Source organism: Rhinolophus ferrumequinum, chromosome 8 (genome assembly GCF_004115265.2).
Source record: "Rhinolophus ferrumequinum isolate MPI-CBG mRhiFer1 chromosome 8, mRhiFer1_v1.p, whole genome shotgun sequence".
Taxonomy (NCBI): Eukaryota; Metazoa; Chordata; class Mammalia; order Chiroptera; family Rhinolophidae; genus Rhinolophus; species Rhinolophus ferrumequinum.
The window spans coordinates 77,908,549-77,923,127 of NC_046291.1; the positions used below are offsets into that span (position 1 = coordinate 77,908,549).

The following is a 14,579-nucleotide window of genomic DNA, read 5'->3' on the forward strand; positions in this document are numbered from 1 at the left end:
AGTAGCTAATGAACATGTTTTCTGAAACATGAATAAAAAAATTTCCCCATGCATTTGCAACAGCTTTATCTGCTACTGCATAATGTTTTATTCTTAGGAAAAAAATGTATTTTAATGGAATATTGAATTCTTTGATATGAAAATAATATGTGTGTGACTCTGCTACTATGGAAATTGTCCACAGTAGTAAATAACAATCAGTTTTTTTGTTTCAAGTGGAAAGCAGCATAATTAAAAATCATAGTTATTTTTGCTCCTCTTTATAGGTCAGACATCTTTATGGTATAACTGTGTTTGAAGACTATTTGTATGCAACCAATTCTGAAAACTTCAATATCATAAGGATAAATCGATTTAATGGTACTGATTCTCATTCATTAATTAAAATGGAAAATGCTCGAGGAATCCGAGTCTATCACAAAAGAACTCAACCAACGGGTAAGATGCCAGACTTCTTCATAGCCTCCACAATGGTGAATTGAATAGGGATATGGCCCTTGTGTTTTTGTGTGGTGTTAAAGTGGGTGAGTTGTACATTCTCTGTTTTGATAAGAAAATTGTACACATCTGCTTGATTAAATGGAATAGAGTTCCCTTTACAAGTCTAAATGACAAATATTCAGTTGCTGGTGAATCGTTTCCACAAATATAGAATTGAAATGATGACTAGATTCAGTTTCAGGAAGGTGCTTTGAATTGTGATATATGCAGACAAGAAACCCAGATGCTAAGAGTTGTTTTTGTTTGTTTGTTTTGTTTTGTTTGTTTTGTTTTGGAGGGGGATGCTATTATTTTGGGAGATAGATTTCAAATCAGGTGACTTTCTTGCAGTATCTGTCAAATTTTGTTGCTGTCATTGTGGTCTTTTTGATTTACCATCCCAATTGTTCTTTAGCACATGTTAATTAAAAAATAAATTTTAATGAGAAGACTGCAATGTTTCTAAGTATTTCTTAAAAACACAAACTTGTTATTTTGCATAGTATGTTAGTGATGCTCGTTCATCAATATAATTTAGGCTCAATCATGCATAGGACGATGTAATATACAAAAATCACCACACAAAATTTCCAAAATTTCCATTATCTTTTTGTGCTTCAAATTAAAATTAATTTAGAATTATCTAAACATTAAAATAGATTTAATTGAGGCAGTGCATTGTCACTAATATGTTTGTACTAAATTCAAATTTGGAATTCTGTTGATAACCTTATTAGAATTTGATATTAGGACTTATTCATCGGCCAAGTATTTTTTGGCCATTTACTATGTACCAGGAGAAAGTCTACATATGCTGGGAATACAGCAGTGAATAAAACAGACAAAAAAAAAAAAAGTTTGCTTTTATGAGATTTGCATCCTGGTAGAGAAGACATAATTTTAAAAAAGTAAATTATCATCATATTAGACGATAAGTACCATAGAGAAAAATAAAGCAAATAAGGAGGATAAGGAGTATCAGGGATGGGGGTAGTTTGCAATTTTATATTTAACGGTCAGAGGAAGTTCCACGGAAAATATAAAATTGAATGAAGACTTGACATAATTGAAGGGGAGAGGCATGGATATGGTAGTAGAGATGAGCAAGCTCAAAGACCACAAGGAAGAGCATGCTTAGATTGTTCATGGAGCAGCAAGGAGGCCCATGTCTGGAACAGGGTAAACAGAGGGAAGACAAGTAGGAAATGAAGTTGGAGACATAAAGGAGGACCATAACATGTAGGTTGCTGTAGACAATTGTAAAAAAAAAAAAAATTGCTTATACTTTTGTCAAGATGGGGAATCCTTAGGAAGAAGTAAGAGGAGTTTCATGACCTGACTGACTTTTTAAATGAATCAACATTGCTACTGTGTTGCCAACACACTGTGGGGGACAAGGGTGGAAGGTTAAAGACGGTGGTGGATTGGACTAAGATGGTAGCAGTAAAGATGGTAAGAAGCAGTTAGATTTAGGATATATTTGAAAATATAGTCCACAAGAGTTCCTGTTGAATAGGAGGTGGGGTATAAATTAACAAGGAGTCAAGGATGGTGACAGTGGTTTGGGCTGAGCAATTGGAAAGATTGAGTTATTTTTGAGATTGGGAAAACTAAGTATGGAGAATATTAGGGAGCAAAGAATAGGACCGTAATTTTCTCATGTTATTTCAAGTGTATATCATAAATTCTAGTGGCAATATCAGGGGAGGAGGTATTTGGATGTGTGAGTCTGGAGTTCACGGGGAAGTCTAGCCTGGAGGTAGCAATTTGGAAGTCATTAGCATATAGATGACATTTAATACCACAAAAATTGATGTGATCAGCACGGAAGTAACTATAGATGAAGAATTGAAGAAATCCAAATAATGGATACTGAGACATCCCAATAATAAAAGTTAAAGAAATTAGGAGGGACCAAAAGAGGAGACTGAGAAGAAGCTTGGTAAATCCAACTGGCCATTGGATTTAGCAGCATGAAGCTCACAGGGATCTTATAAGAGTAGTTTTGTGGTAAAGTGAATGTTTGGGTAGAATGGGCCTGAGAGAGATAGGAAGGAAAGGAATTGTAGAAAATGAGGATAGGTAACTTGGAGAAATGTTGATGTAAGGTGAAACAGGGAAAGAGGGAGCTGATGGAAGGATTACAGTGGGAATTACAGTTAAAAGAAGGATTTGTTTTCCAAGATGCAGAAATAATGACATATTTACATGCTCATGGGCATGATGCAATGGAGAGAGCAAAAGAATGATGGAAGTCAGAAAGAGGAAAGTTGCTAAATAGGTGAGAGGAGATGTGATCTAGTATAAAAATGAGGTGAAATTGGAAAACAAAAGCAGCAATCTTGGTGGGAAATGAATAAAATTACATTTCACTTGTCTATTCATTTAGAGAATGAGGAATACAAAAAACTATACCACACAATTTTTGAAAGCATAGCAGTTTTGTTACTAAAAGGAAATCGCCATGTTATTTGTCACAATTTCAAGTAAGTGGCTATTAAAAAGAAGTATAATTACAAATACATAAAATATTACTGACATTATTCCTACTGCAGCTCTTTCTCTTTGACCCATCATTCTTTTTCTCATCCTCTCCATATAGTACTTTTCCTTTTTGTTTTCTACTTTAACATCTACAATCATGAAATAGCCTTTTATTCCTCAATGTCTACATGCAAACTCAGCCTGCTGCTTTTGACGATTTCACACACACACACACACACACATACACACACACACACACACACTTTCAAAGGACTCAAAATGTCAATGGACTCAAAATTGAAAAAAAAATGCCTCAGCATTTCTCAGTAATCACGGAATCACATTTTTTCAACGTTAGGTACCCATATAATGGATTATTAAAAAAAAAAAAAATCCTCTCTCTGATTAATTACTTAACCTGGGATATTTTTGTAGTATAATACTTTTATATTCATAAGAAACATGTATTTTTTAAAAAGTACAACAAGCATGTACCAAAAAAACATGTTATTTGTATTTGGTTTACATGTAAACAATTTAATATAAAAGCATTGTATCTCAGAATTGTTTTTTAAATGTTGCCCTAGGGTGATTTTGACAAATCCCTATCTCTTCTTCTATGGAATTTATACTCCTTCCAGTTGATTATGATTCTAAATAGTTTGGTACATAGATTTTTTTGCTAGGATTCCTTTTCCTGCACTGTAAAAGTTTCGACATACTGATGCACGTAATTATCTTGTCTTTGGAGAATTTCAAGTGTGCTGTTTTTTATTTGTTGTAGTCAGAAGCCATGCATGTGAAGTGGATCCATATGGAATGCCAGGGGGATGTTCACACATCTGTCTGCTCAGCAGCAGTTACAAAACACGGACCTGTCGCTGCAGGACTGGTTTCAACTTGGGAAGTGATGGCAGGTCATGCAAAAGTATGTTGTTAAAAATCAAACATTTTGCCAGCAGCTACTGCTTCAGAATAGGGTTTTTAGTATTAATTAGCAGCATCAACATCAGTAATAACATTAGATTTCATCAGGTGAAATCTGCCTGAAAATATGTAGCAGTCACTTTTCTACAAATCAGTATTTAGTGTTTTATTTTATGTGTGTGTGTGTGCGCGTGTGTGACAATGTGAATGAGAAATGTAATTGAGCTATAGAGTGACTAAATTTGTGGATCTTCAGAAACATACTTTAGGAAAGATTTTTTAGGAAGATCCTTTCCTTAATTCCTTAAAGAATGTTTTTGTTCTAATGAACTCAAAGCATTGGTTAACCTGATTTTCTTTAATCTGAACCAAGATGCTGCTCCAAGTAATAGGTATAAGTAATGCTTCACCTTATCCAGTATCACTGGGGAGCGAAATTCATTTCATTATTTAATGTTCCAGTAAATGGAGCTATATTAATTAAATAATCTCTTTAACAATTTTATTTAAAAGCTTTCTAATAGACATTTTTTTTTATTTTTGAAATATTCTAGAATAATTGAATTGTTCTTTATTTAAATAAGCTAGTAAACATTTTTATAAATGATTTTGTAAGTTTAAATTTTAAAAATTTAAACACAAAAATTAGTTAAGGTCTATACTTGGGTCTTCATAATCAGATATAGTAAAATGGTTCTTTTACAAATGGCATCTAGGTGGAGACTGTCGGTCTTTAAATATACCTCAAATACTATATTTTTTAAAGTTATGATGACTGCTTTTACAATGTACATTTTGTCTCCATTTTCTCATATCGATGGCTTTTATTTCTGTCATTGCTTTCTCTCTGTTCACTTCCTGCCATCTCTTCTATTTTCTTAAGTGCTTGCCAAGAACTGTGAAGTTAGACCAATAAAGTTGTTATAATTTTAAGTCTCAACAGAATTAATAGTATAAATACATCAAAATAAAGACCCTATGAGGTTCAATGGTGATATGATATGTACATTTTAATATTTTGTTTTTATTTTCTAATTTTGTATTAAATGCTGGTTATGTACAGTTGCCAGATCTCATCAAGAGATCTTCTGGGTAATTGTGGGTACTGTGTCAGAAGTCACAAAATAGGCGACGTCCTGTGAGTGTGTGTGTGTGTGTGTGTGTATGTGTGTGTGTAACCAGCCTTTAAACAGGTCTAGTTACCACTTGGTAAGTGATGGCATGTCATGCAAAAATAATAATCATACACACACACACACACACACACACACACACACACACATTTGGGGAAAAACAAGATCAGAGTTGCATAAGCTTCAGTATCCCTAATTTAGTGTATCAATCAGGGTACATTTATATGAACAGAAACAATTCTAGCTATTTAAACGGCAAGGATCAAGGGTGAATAGATGCTTACAAAATCAATGAAAAGCCTAAAGCAGCATCTTCTAGAACGTGCCTTCAGAACATTCCTCAAAACCACCATCAAACTAGCCTGGCTTAAAGCTGGAAAATCTGCCAAAATCAGAAGCTAGGGAATCAGGAATTTACCAATGACAGTGGTAACTTCAAAAATGCACCATTGTAGCTGAGATCCATGCATCAGGAAGCTTGTACCACAACTATTAGCTCCAGAAATATGTCACAACTGATAGTACCATACTGATAAAAAAAACAAAACAATACCAAACTAAAGGAAACAAAAAGACACCCTCTCTCTTGCCTCTTGATATACGCAAAGGAAGGAGACCGATGTGGAAAAATTCAAATCTCCATTAGATGAAGAGCAACAGAAGCAGCATGCTTGAACTAATACATCTGATTTTGTTACTTAAATTTAAGCCAGAACCATGACTACATGAGTGTCGGGGAAATGTAGTTTTTAATTTTTAATTGTATATAGTAAAGAAAAATACACTAGACAAAACTTTATAGTAGGCATTGAATGACTAAAAAAAATGATTTTTTAGTCATTTAGTCAACAACAGGGGAAACAGTTATCATTCTTACACACACAGATACATACACACACAGATATACACACACATTAAACCAATGAAGTACCACTGTTACCAATTACCAGTCAAAATATCAATTAAAAACAAAAACAAAGGCTAGCATGAATGGGCGCGGTAAAACCAGCATTCTTATGCATAAATAATAGAATTGGAAATTGATATAACTATTGGAAAAACATTAATACATACAAAAGGTATAAAACTGATGCTCTCTTTTAATGAGTTAACCCACTTTTGACTGAAGAAATCCATTGTAAATGTAGGTGTAATAACAAAAATCCAGGAACAGTCTAAATATCCAAAAATAGATAAGTAGCTGACTGTATTATATAGGGAACATGATGGTGCCATTGAAAATAATGTTTTAAAGACTTTTAAATGACAACACAATATCATTAAAAAAAAAAAAAAAATAGTTACTAAAGTACATGTATAATACAGAGGGTGCCAGAAAAATGTATACACATTTTAAGAAAGGAAGAAACTGTATTAAAATTGTAATACAGTGAATGAAGCTAGCATTCATTTGATTAATGCCATCTTTGAAGTGAATGTCATACTACACATTACTATGTAATTCAGTTCAACTTCGAAAAGCAATATATAGCTAACATCTCTTGAAATTTGTAGATTTTTTGGCACCCCCCAGTATATCTACTGAAAAAATATATATGCATATAAAGTTTGTAGGAAATACTCAGAAATGTTAATGTACAAGTTAGTATACACTACTTGTTAAAAAAAATACTATTGAAAGTAGGTACACACTGAAAGGCTGTGAGGGCAATGAAGAAGAGACAAGTTAATATTCTTAACCAAAAAATTTTATTTCTGGAAACATACTGTCATCTAAGAAACTATATAAAATACTAAGTTGAAAAAAATGCCAATCTCAGAATCATTATGATAATAAGATAACATCAACTTATGGTTTAGCAAATTATTATGTATTATACTGATCATACTGAAAGAATATAAGCCTTAATGAATCAATATGGAACATAATTTCAATGCTTAGATATAATAATAAAAGTAGAATATAAAATTGAATACTTATTTTATAATATAAGTAACTGTGCATTACACAAATAGATAAATTGAACCTGAAATAGTCACACAAAGGAATACAATACAGCAGTGAAAATGAATGAACAATGTCTAAACAACCATAGATGAATATAAAGAATGTCATAAGAATAAAATTAATTCATAGAATAATTCACACATACAATTTAAACATAGAATTTAAAAATTAAACAATCTATTCTTGGAAATACATACAGCATATATACTAAATCTATTTTTAAAAATACATGATACACACTGTAATCAGGATATTGCATGTTTCTGGGGTGGGATTGGGGCATGTGCCTGCCTTCCAATGTTCTAGAAATATCCTTAAAATCTGTGCTAAGTACATGGCACTTGTTTTATTTTTATTCTTTATGTATTAAAATGTTATACAATTTGGTTATATGCATTTAATATTCAACAGTGCTGCTTTTGAAAGAAACACAGGAAAGAAAATATATAAAATGATAATGTAGTTTGTATTGAGGGTGTTGAGTTTATGAGTAATTATTTTCTTTTTTTCAAATGTTCTATAATGCAATTATTTTACTTTACAGAAAACCTCACTTATGGTATGGCTTTTCAAATATAATAGTGTCATTTGTAGCCTCAGTTTTTTTGTTTGTTTGTTTGTTTTGTTTTGTTTTGTTTTTTAATAAAACTGTATGTTTTCCCTTTCATATAAAGTACTCCCTTCAAAATTATATGGACTGTGTGTCCCAGCAATTCAAGAACCTTGCGTATACGTTCATATAAAAGTCTGAAGGAGTCAGTTCCTTCTGTAGGCAAAGCTACCTTGATTTTGGCATTTTAACCCAGGAAGCAGTTTTTAGTGTTTTTTTGTTTTTTGTTTTTGTTTTTGTTTGTTTGTTTTTGATAAGGGCTGTGTTGTACATTGGAGTTAATGGCATACTGAATCAACCTCTAACATTCTAATTAAGATGTGAAGAAAAAAGTGATGCCGTAACTGGCACTAGATTTCATTTCTTAAGAAAAAAAATCACATGATTAGACAACTGTAATATATTCACATGCAAGTATGTAATACTGTGTGATACTTTTTGTTTGCCTCTGACACTCTGTAGATGCAAACTCTGACTGAGGGCGGGGAGGGGGGGTTGTTTTAAAAGTATTTTGAACTTTTAACATTGTCAGACATAATGAATGATACAGTTGCTATCTATAAAACGTGTTAGATAGATTGTAATAAATTGTAAAATTAAATGTGCTGGATGTTTTGATAAATGTCCATTTTACAATTACAAGTTTCTCAATGATCTGTCATGTTTTTGCTATACAGACAGTTACAGACAAAAGAATAATTAACTAAATATAACCCATTCATGGAAGTAATTTCTGTTTTAATTAAAGTAATGCAATTAGCTGGCCTTCTTGCATCAAGATACATTTGGCATATTTTAGAGTTTAATTTTTGGTATTGAATTTAAAAAACGCTAATTGTGCCAGTTAATTAAACCATGGCATTATGCAGTGTAAAGAAGATTAGGCAGCATCAGTTGTTTCTGTTTGTAATCTTTCTTCTGCAGGACCCAAGAATGAGTTGTTTCTCTTTTATGGAAAAGGACGCCCAGGAATTGTTAGAGGAATGGACTTGAATACCAAGATAGCTGATGAATACATGATCCCCATAGAAAATCTGGTAAACCCTCGTGCTTTAGATTTTCATGCAGAAACCAATTATATCTACTTTGCTGACACCACCAGTTTCCTAATTGGCCGGCAGAAAATAGATGGCACAGAGCGAGAAACCATCCTGAAAGATGGTAAGTGACAATGTGTAACATTAACATTAAACTACACAGAGATAAAGCAATTTAAAAGGATAAATCCGATGTATGTCAAACTAACTTTAACCAGAACCCAAGTTACTACTGATTTAAAAATATGTGTTAATTTAATTTTCTTCAGTAATATTATTTCTACATATTTTTCACATACCAACATATTAAAACCTTCATTATAAAATTGAACTTGTAATCGCCTACTGTATTTTAAACATCACACTAATTAAATTGAGCTATTTATACTCTTTCATGGAAAAAATGTAGATTTACGATGATATGCTTACAGTTCTATATGGCAGAACATAAGATTTAACAGGACATTACAGACTTTTGTACTGTTTGGCTCTCACTGGAAAACTGGTCATGTCACTGAAAGTGCATTAAAAACATCAATGTCTGCGATGTCATCACAAGTCTTGCATAGTGTTTCTTACTTTATAAATCATTAAAATGTAGTTCTCTCCAAATATCAGTATCTGCAGAGAAAGTTTAATTGTATATACATATTTTTATGTCATATAAATGTAAACATATACTCATGCACTTTACTAAAATCCGTGGATTTAGGAAATTATTTGGCTTGGAGAACAACCGATCAAGTAACAAAATAATATAGCTTTAGTATAAGTAGGAAATATATTTAATAATCAAGCAAACCAAGTCTTTGAGTGGCTGCTAGTCACCATTATCATGTTAACTAATGAATCTGGACCTCAGTTTCTTCATATATAATCTGCTTACTTCTCAAATATTTTAAAAGTCCTTGATTTAGGGAACAGTAATTGTAAGCTTATTTTATGAAGAACCCTACGTTAGCTATCATAAAAGATAAAAGGTATTGTAGAAAATGGCTACTGCCTTCAAGGTGTTCGTAATCTACCCTTGGAGATAATATAAGCACACACAAAAATGTAAAGGGTTTACAGCATTTAATTTAATTAGTACGCTCAAAGATGGCCCAAGGAAATATATGAGTAGTGAAGAATGTCCGCGTATGGAGAGACCACAGGAAGGGAGAAATGTCCTAACATGGGTATTCCCAGAAAACTTCTTTATGGAGAAGGTGGTATTTGGGCTAGATGTTAAAGAAAGAATGTTAAAGACGAGGGGAGGACATTTCAGCAACCAGGGATTCCAAGAAAAAAACAAATGACAACAAAACAAAAGCCCGGGCTCCCAAAAGAGAATGAGGTGAACGTTAAGTGCATTACTACAGCAGGTTTTGTGTACAGGAAACAGTGACAGAATGAAAGATGGTGAAATGAAACACCTTAAATGTGAAGTGAAAGGTCTTGGATAAAATCCTGAAGGGGTAAGAGACAGGAAATGCTTTTGTGCCAAAGAATAATGTGAATGAAAAGATATTTTAGGAGAATCAATCTGGTGGTGGAGTGCAGAATGAATCATAGAGAAGAAGGAGAGAAAATAAAAGCAGAGAGACAGACTAAAATTATTTATAGCATAGCTGGTAATGAATGGTGATCTCTGCTATCTTTTAGAGGAAATGGAGGCAGCATAAAAAAGATTTTTCATTTAACTCAGGTTCACTTTAAATCATACTTTTAATAATAAAAGCACACATTCCATCAGTGACAAATGAAGTGCTAAACTGAAAAAAAAATCTGTTTTTGTCTAATTAGAGTTAAGGTTTTTACTTTAAACTGGACGTGACAGAGGCTGTCTGCCTACTTTTTTCTGTAGTGTGATATCAGATGATAGGGACTTGACAATTTTAGGACAATGAATTTGCACAGTCTCTCTACGTAGTAGATGCTTTTCGATGGCACTAATTTTGATCTAGACATTTTCAAGAGGGACTGAAATGTAATATAGATTGTTCTTGTTTTTTTTGTTTTGTTGTTGTTTTGTTTTGTTTTGTTTTTCTTCAAAAAGTGTCAGTTCCAGTGCTGTGACTGAATGGTCTAGGTAATAATCCTAAGTTTGACAATTATATCTAATCAGCGACATTGGTGGTTCTTTGCATCTCACCACAGCAACAGAGATCAGCTCTAATACCTGCTTGACTGCCAGGCACATTGGTACAGTTTTGCTTTGGAAGTATGAAGGTTATGAGAACATTTTGCAGATTTGCACACCTGTAATATATTTAACATTTTCATATTCCGGTACAAGGGCCATTATTGTCTTTTTATTAGTTTATCTTTTTTTCTTACCAATAAGGAGAATAATAATAGACATTATGATGCATGATTAGCATGCCAAAACAAAACTTACGTTTGGCAAATGATAACTTGTGATTCTTGAAATTAGAAAAATCAACTTCTATGTGTGTTCTCTCACTTAGCTAGAATGTCTACCACCCACCTTGAAGACTGAGCATCATCGCTTAGTTTGACAAATGAATTTTTAAGGTTGGTAGAAATTCTAAGTCTCAGATAAATTTGTATGGTTTGAAGTACAAGGCTATAAAGATTTTGTTGTTTGTAAATAAAACATAAATATCTTGGATGTCTTCTATGTAAGCTCAGAACTCTTCTATAAAGGGAAAAAAACAGTATTTCAAAAAATGACTCATCTCCATTCATTCTTTGATTTTTTTCTTTTTTTTTTCTCTGAGGTTTATTGAAAACCTGCTAAACGTGGTACATTGTGCAGTCTGTGTGGGAGCTTGTGAACTAAAACAGTAGTTAAATCGATAAGATAGGAAAATTATCCATTTGAAATATTTACTTATATCTCAATAATCACTGAAAACAACTATGAAATCAAACAGTAGTAATTTAATAAAAATAGACTTTAATAAGGACAAAACATTTACCAATCTGTTCTTTTAACTCTCCAAAATTTTGCCATATTTTTGTAAAATTCATACTCTATATTTTTTAAATTAATCAGTTGCTTTTCTCTTTTTTTCTATTCTTTTTTTTTCTTTTTTTTGTTGGTCCAGTCAATAAATATTCATTGAATGTCTTTTCTGGTCCAGGTTCTACTCTAGGTGATAGGAATCTTGAAGCAAACAGGACCAAGCTGTGTATTTGGTTTATATCTAAATAGTAGGAGGCAAATACTAAATAAACACAAAAATGAACATGATTATGATAAGTGTTATAAAGAAAAGCAGAATACTATGGTAGAAAGTAAAAAAAGATATCAACATGAGACAAGTTTATACTAAGAGGTCTGGGAATTTAAATTAGCCATTCTTACCAGGTACAATTGTTACTCTCTCTAAGAGAACAAGATAGATTATAAGATTGAATTCTTTATATGAGTTATTTATAGGATTGAATTTACCTTTACCTTCTTTTGTGTCTTGTCCAAGATTAATTTTTCACCATTGTATGAATCATAATTTTCAGCAGAAAGGAAAAAAAAAACATAAAAATGATAACTTACTATTCAATCTATTATGCATGTATTATATTAGTACAGTACTTGTTTTTAAACTATATAAATTCATTCTACTGGGATACATATATCTAAATAGAAGTCATGTTAACATAATTTTTCTTATCATTTCATAGCTTTAAAAGTATTTAAAACAACACTCAAAGCATTTTTCCTGAGTTTGAAAGTTATTAATGTCTGCAGCTGTAACAGAAAAACTGTAGTTTCAATATATCCCATAATTAAATTGGAGGCTTGAGGTCACTATGTTTGTGGTAATGTGTCACAGGAACTAACACAAAGCTTGTGCTCTTAACCACTTTGCTATATTGACCTTATATAGTTCTTCTGGTGGGTACAGTTTGATAGACATCTGGAGGAGGTACACATTTCCACACCTCAGAGTCTTCCTTTAACTGAGGATATATCACAGGAGAAAACAATAAATAACTTTAGACAGGATGCAAGATATGTTCCCCTTTTTGATATTATGAATAGAAGTATGTAGCCTAGAAGAAGAGGAGGCCGTTTTTCTATGCCAAACTTATTCTCCAAATGACATGTTTAACCTTATCAAAGGGTTACGCCATATTTATGTAATTGTGTTTACAGCACCTGAAGGGTCAAGCACTCTTCATCACAGTTCCATCCCCAGCATTTCCATCCTTACCCATGGATTTTAGAATCCAACAGTTTCTCCACTTATGTGTTGAAATTTAGGGTATTATACCTGGGCCATGAATTGTTATTTGATGATTCATCATTGTAATACTTAGAACACTCACAACCACCACCACCACTAACGCCTCTCTCTCTCTCTCTCTCTCTCTCTCTCTCTCTCTCTCTCTCTCTCTCTCTCTCTCTCTCTCACACACACACACCACACGCCCACACACAAGACCACTTTAAGACCCACTTCAGAACTCCTGAAAAGTTTCCAGTCCTCCGCTCTAACCAGTCCTAGGCAGAACAGGATGTGTTCTGTTCCCAAGTGATGCCGGCCTTAGAGTAATATTATCATTTTATGCACCTAGAGCTCACCATTTGTTCTTGGATTTTGATGAACTTCACCAGTGTATACACTAGGGATTCCTAGTGCCTCACAAAAATAGAGTTTTACAGTGATGAAAGAAACATCTTGAGTTATCACTAATGAATTATGTTACAGAGTTCCCATGAACATTAAAAAGTGATTACGCCTTACAAAAAACATTTTAAAATTAAGAACAGCCTCAACTCTTCTGTTAAATTTTAGGTGAATATCATATTTTTCTGACTTTAACACTGAACTTTATCATAAAGAAAATGTTTAAGACTCTGAGAGATGTAGACACTGCCCAGCCATTAAAGGAAATAATGAATACCATTTTCAGTCATGAGATATTTCCTAATTAAAACTGTTGAGAAGAGATCTGTGAGTGTTTCCAGCTCTTGAGAATCTAATGGATATTGTCCCGCTGGGTAGCGAGGTTATAGACTATTTGCACACACTGATTCTTGTTGACTAACAATAGGATGCTTTCCTGGAATTTACTAGAAATTTGAGTCCTGAAAACATGCGTTCAATTTCATGTTTAGTTTGTAAATAGTTATTTCTCATACTTTTTGATATTTTTCATAAAGTATATGAGATATTAAAAAAACACATTAAGCCTATATATATATATATATATATATATATATATATATATATTTTTTTTTTTTTTTTTTTTTTTTTTTTTCTGAAAAGTTGACAGGGAAATGAGAAGATTGAAATCGGGGTTTTGAAGTATATTAAGTCATAAAAAATTGAATAGTACAGAGGTTAATGGGCAGCTGCAGGTGTCAGAGTGTCTAAGTTTGAATTCTGCTGCATAACTTATTAGCTGTGTAAACTTGGGCAGGTTATATAACCTCTCCAAAGCCTTTGTGTAACTACATCTGTAAGGTGGGAATAATAATTATTCTTGATTGATCTGAGAATTAGGAGCCATCATGTTTGTAAGGTACTTAGTACATGGTAGATACTTAATTTAAAAAATAGCTGTCATTATATGTATAGTTGTTTGAGATATATAACAGGGGTGCCAAAAATGTGTAAAAGTGGACAGTTTGGTCAACATTGCTCAAGCAGTAGTTCACAGTAATAACATTTAAATGTTATAATCGGTTTCAATCAATTAACAACTTAAAGAAAAGCAAATATATTTCTTATTAAATAACTCTTGAGAATGTTGTTGGAATATTAGGACTTTTGAGAATGTTCTTGGAATATTAGTTCATTTACGATAGCATTGATACTGAATTTTTTATCTGTTTAATCTCATGGGTCTTTCCCCCTTACTCTTTGAATTAAGAGGTGCTACCCTGTGGTAGCAGAATATGAATCACTCTTTATTGAACATAATTAACCTATCCTTACATTACTGGCATTCCAAATTATCTAGCACAGTAAACATTATGATGG

At 32.5% G+C, this 14,579-nt stretch overlaps 1 protein-coding gene across 1 annotated transcript in view; it reads left to right on the top strand.

Annotated features, from left to right (window-relative positions):
• Positions 1–14,579, top strand: part of LRP1B (LDL receptor related protein 1B) — a 1,793,989-nt gene that overhangs the window by 1,014,498 nt on the left and 764,912 nt on the right. The window contains exons 9-11 of the mRNA XM_033112843.1: positions 267–438; positions 3,749–3,892; positions 8,528–8,764. Of these exons, the coding sequence (XP_032968734.1) occupies positions 267–438; positions 3,749–3,892; positions 8,528–8,764 (553 nt within the window). The remainder of the gene's footprint in view (positions 1–266; positions 439–3,748; positions 3,893–8,527; positions 8,765–14,579) is intronic.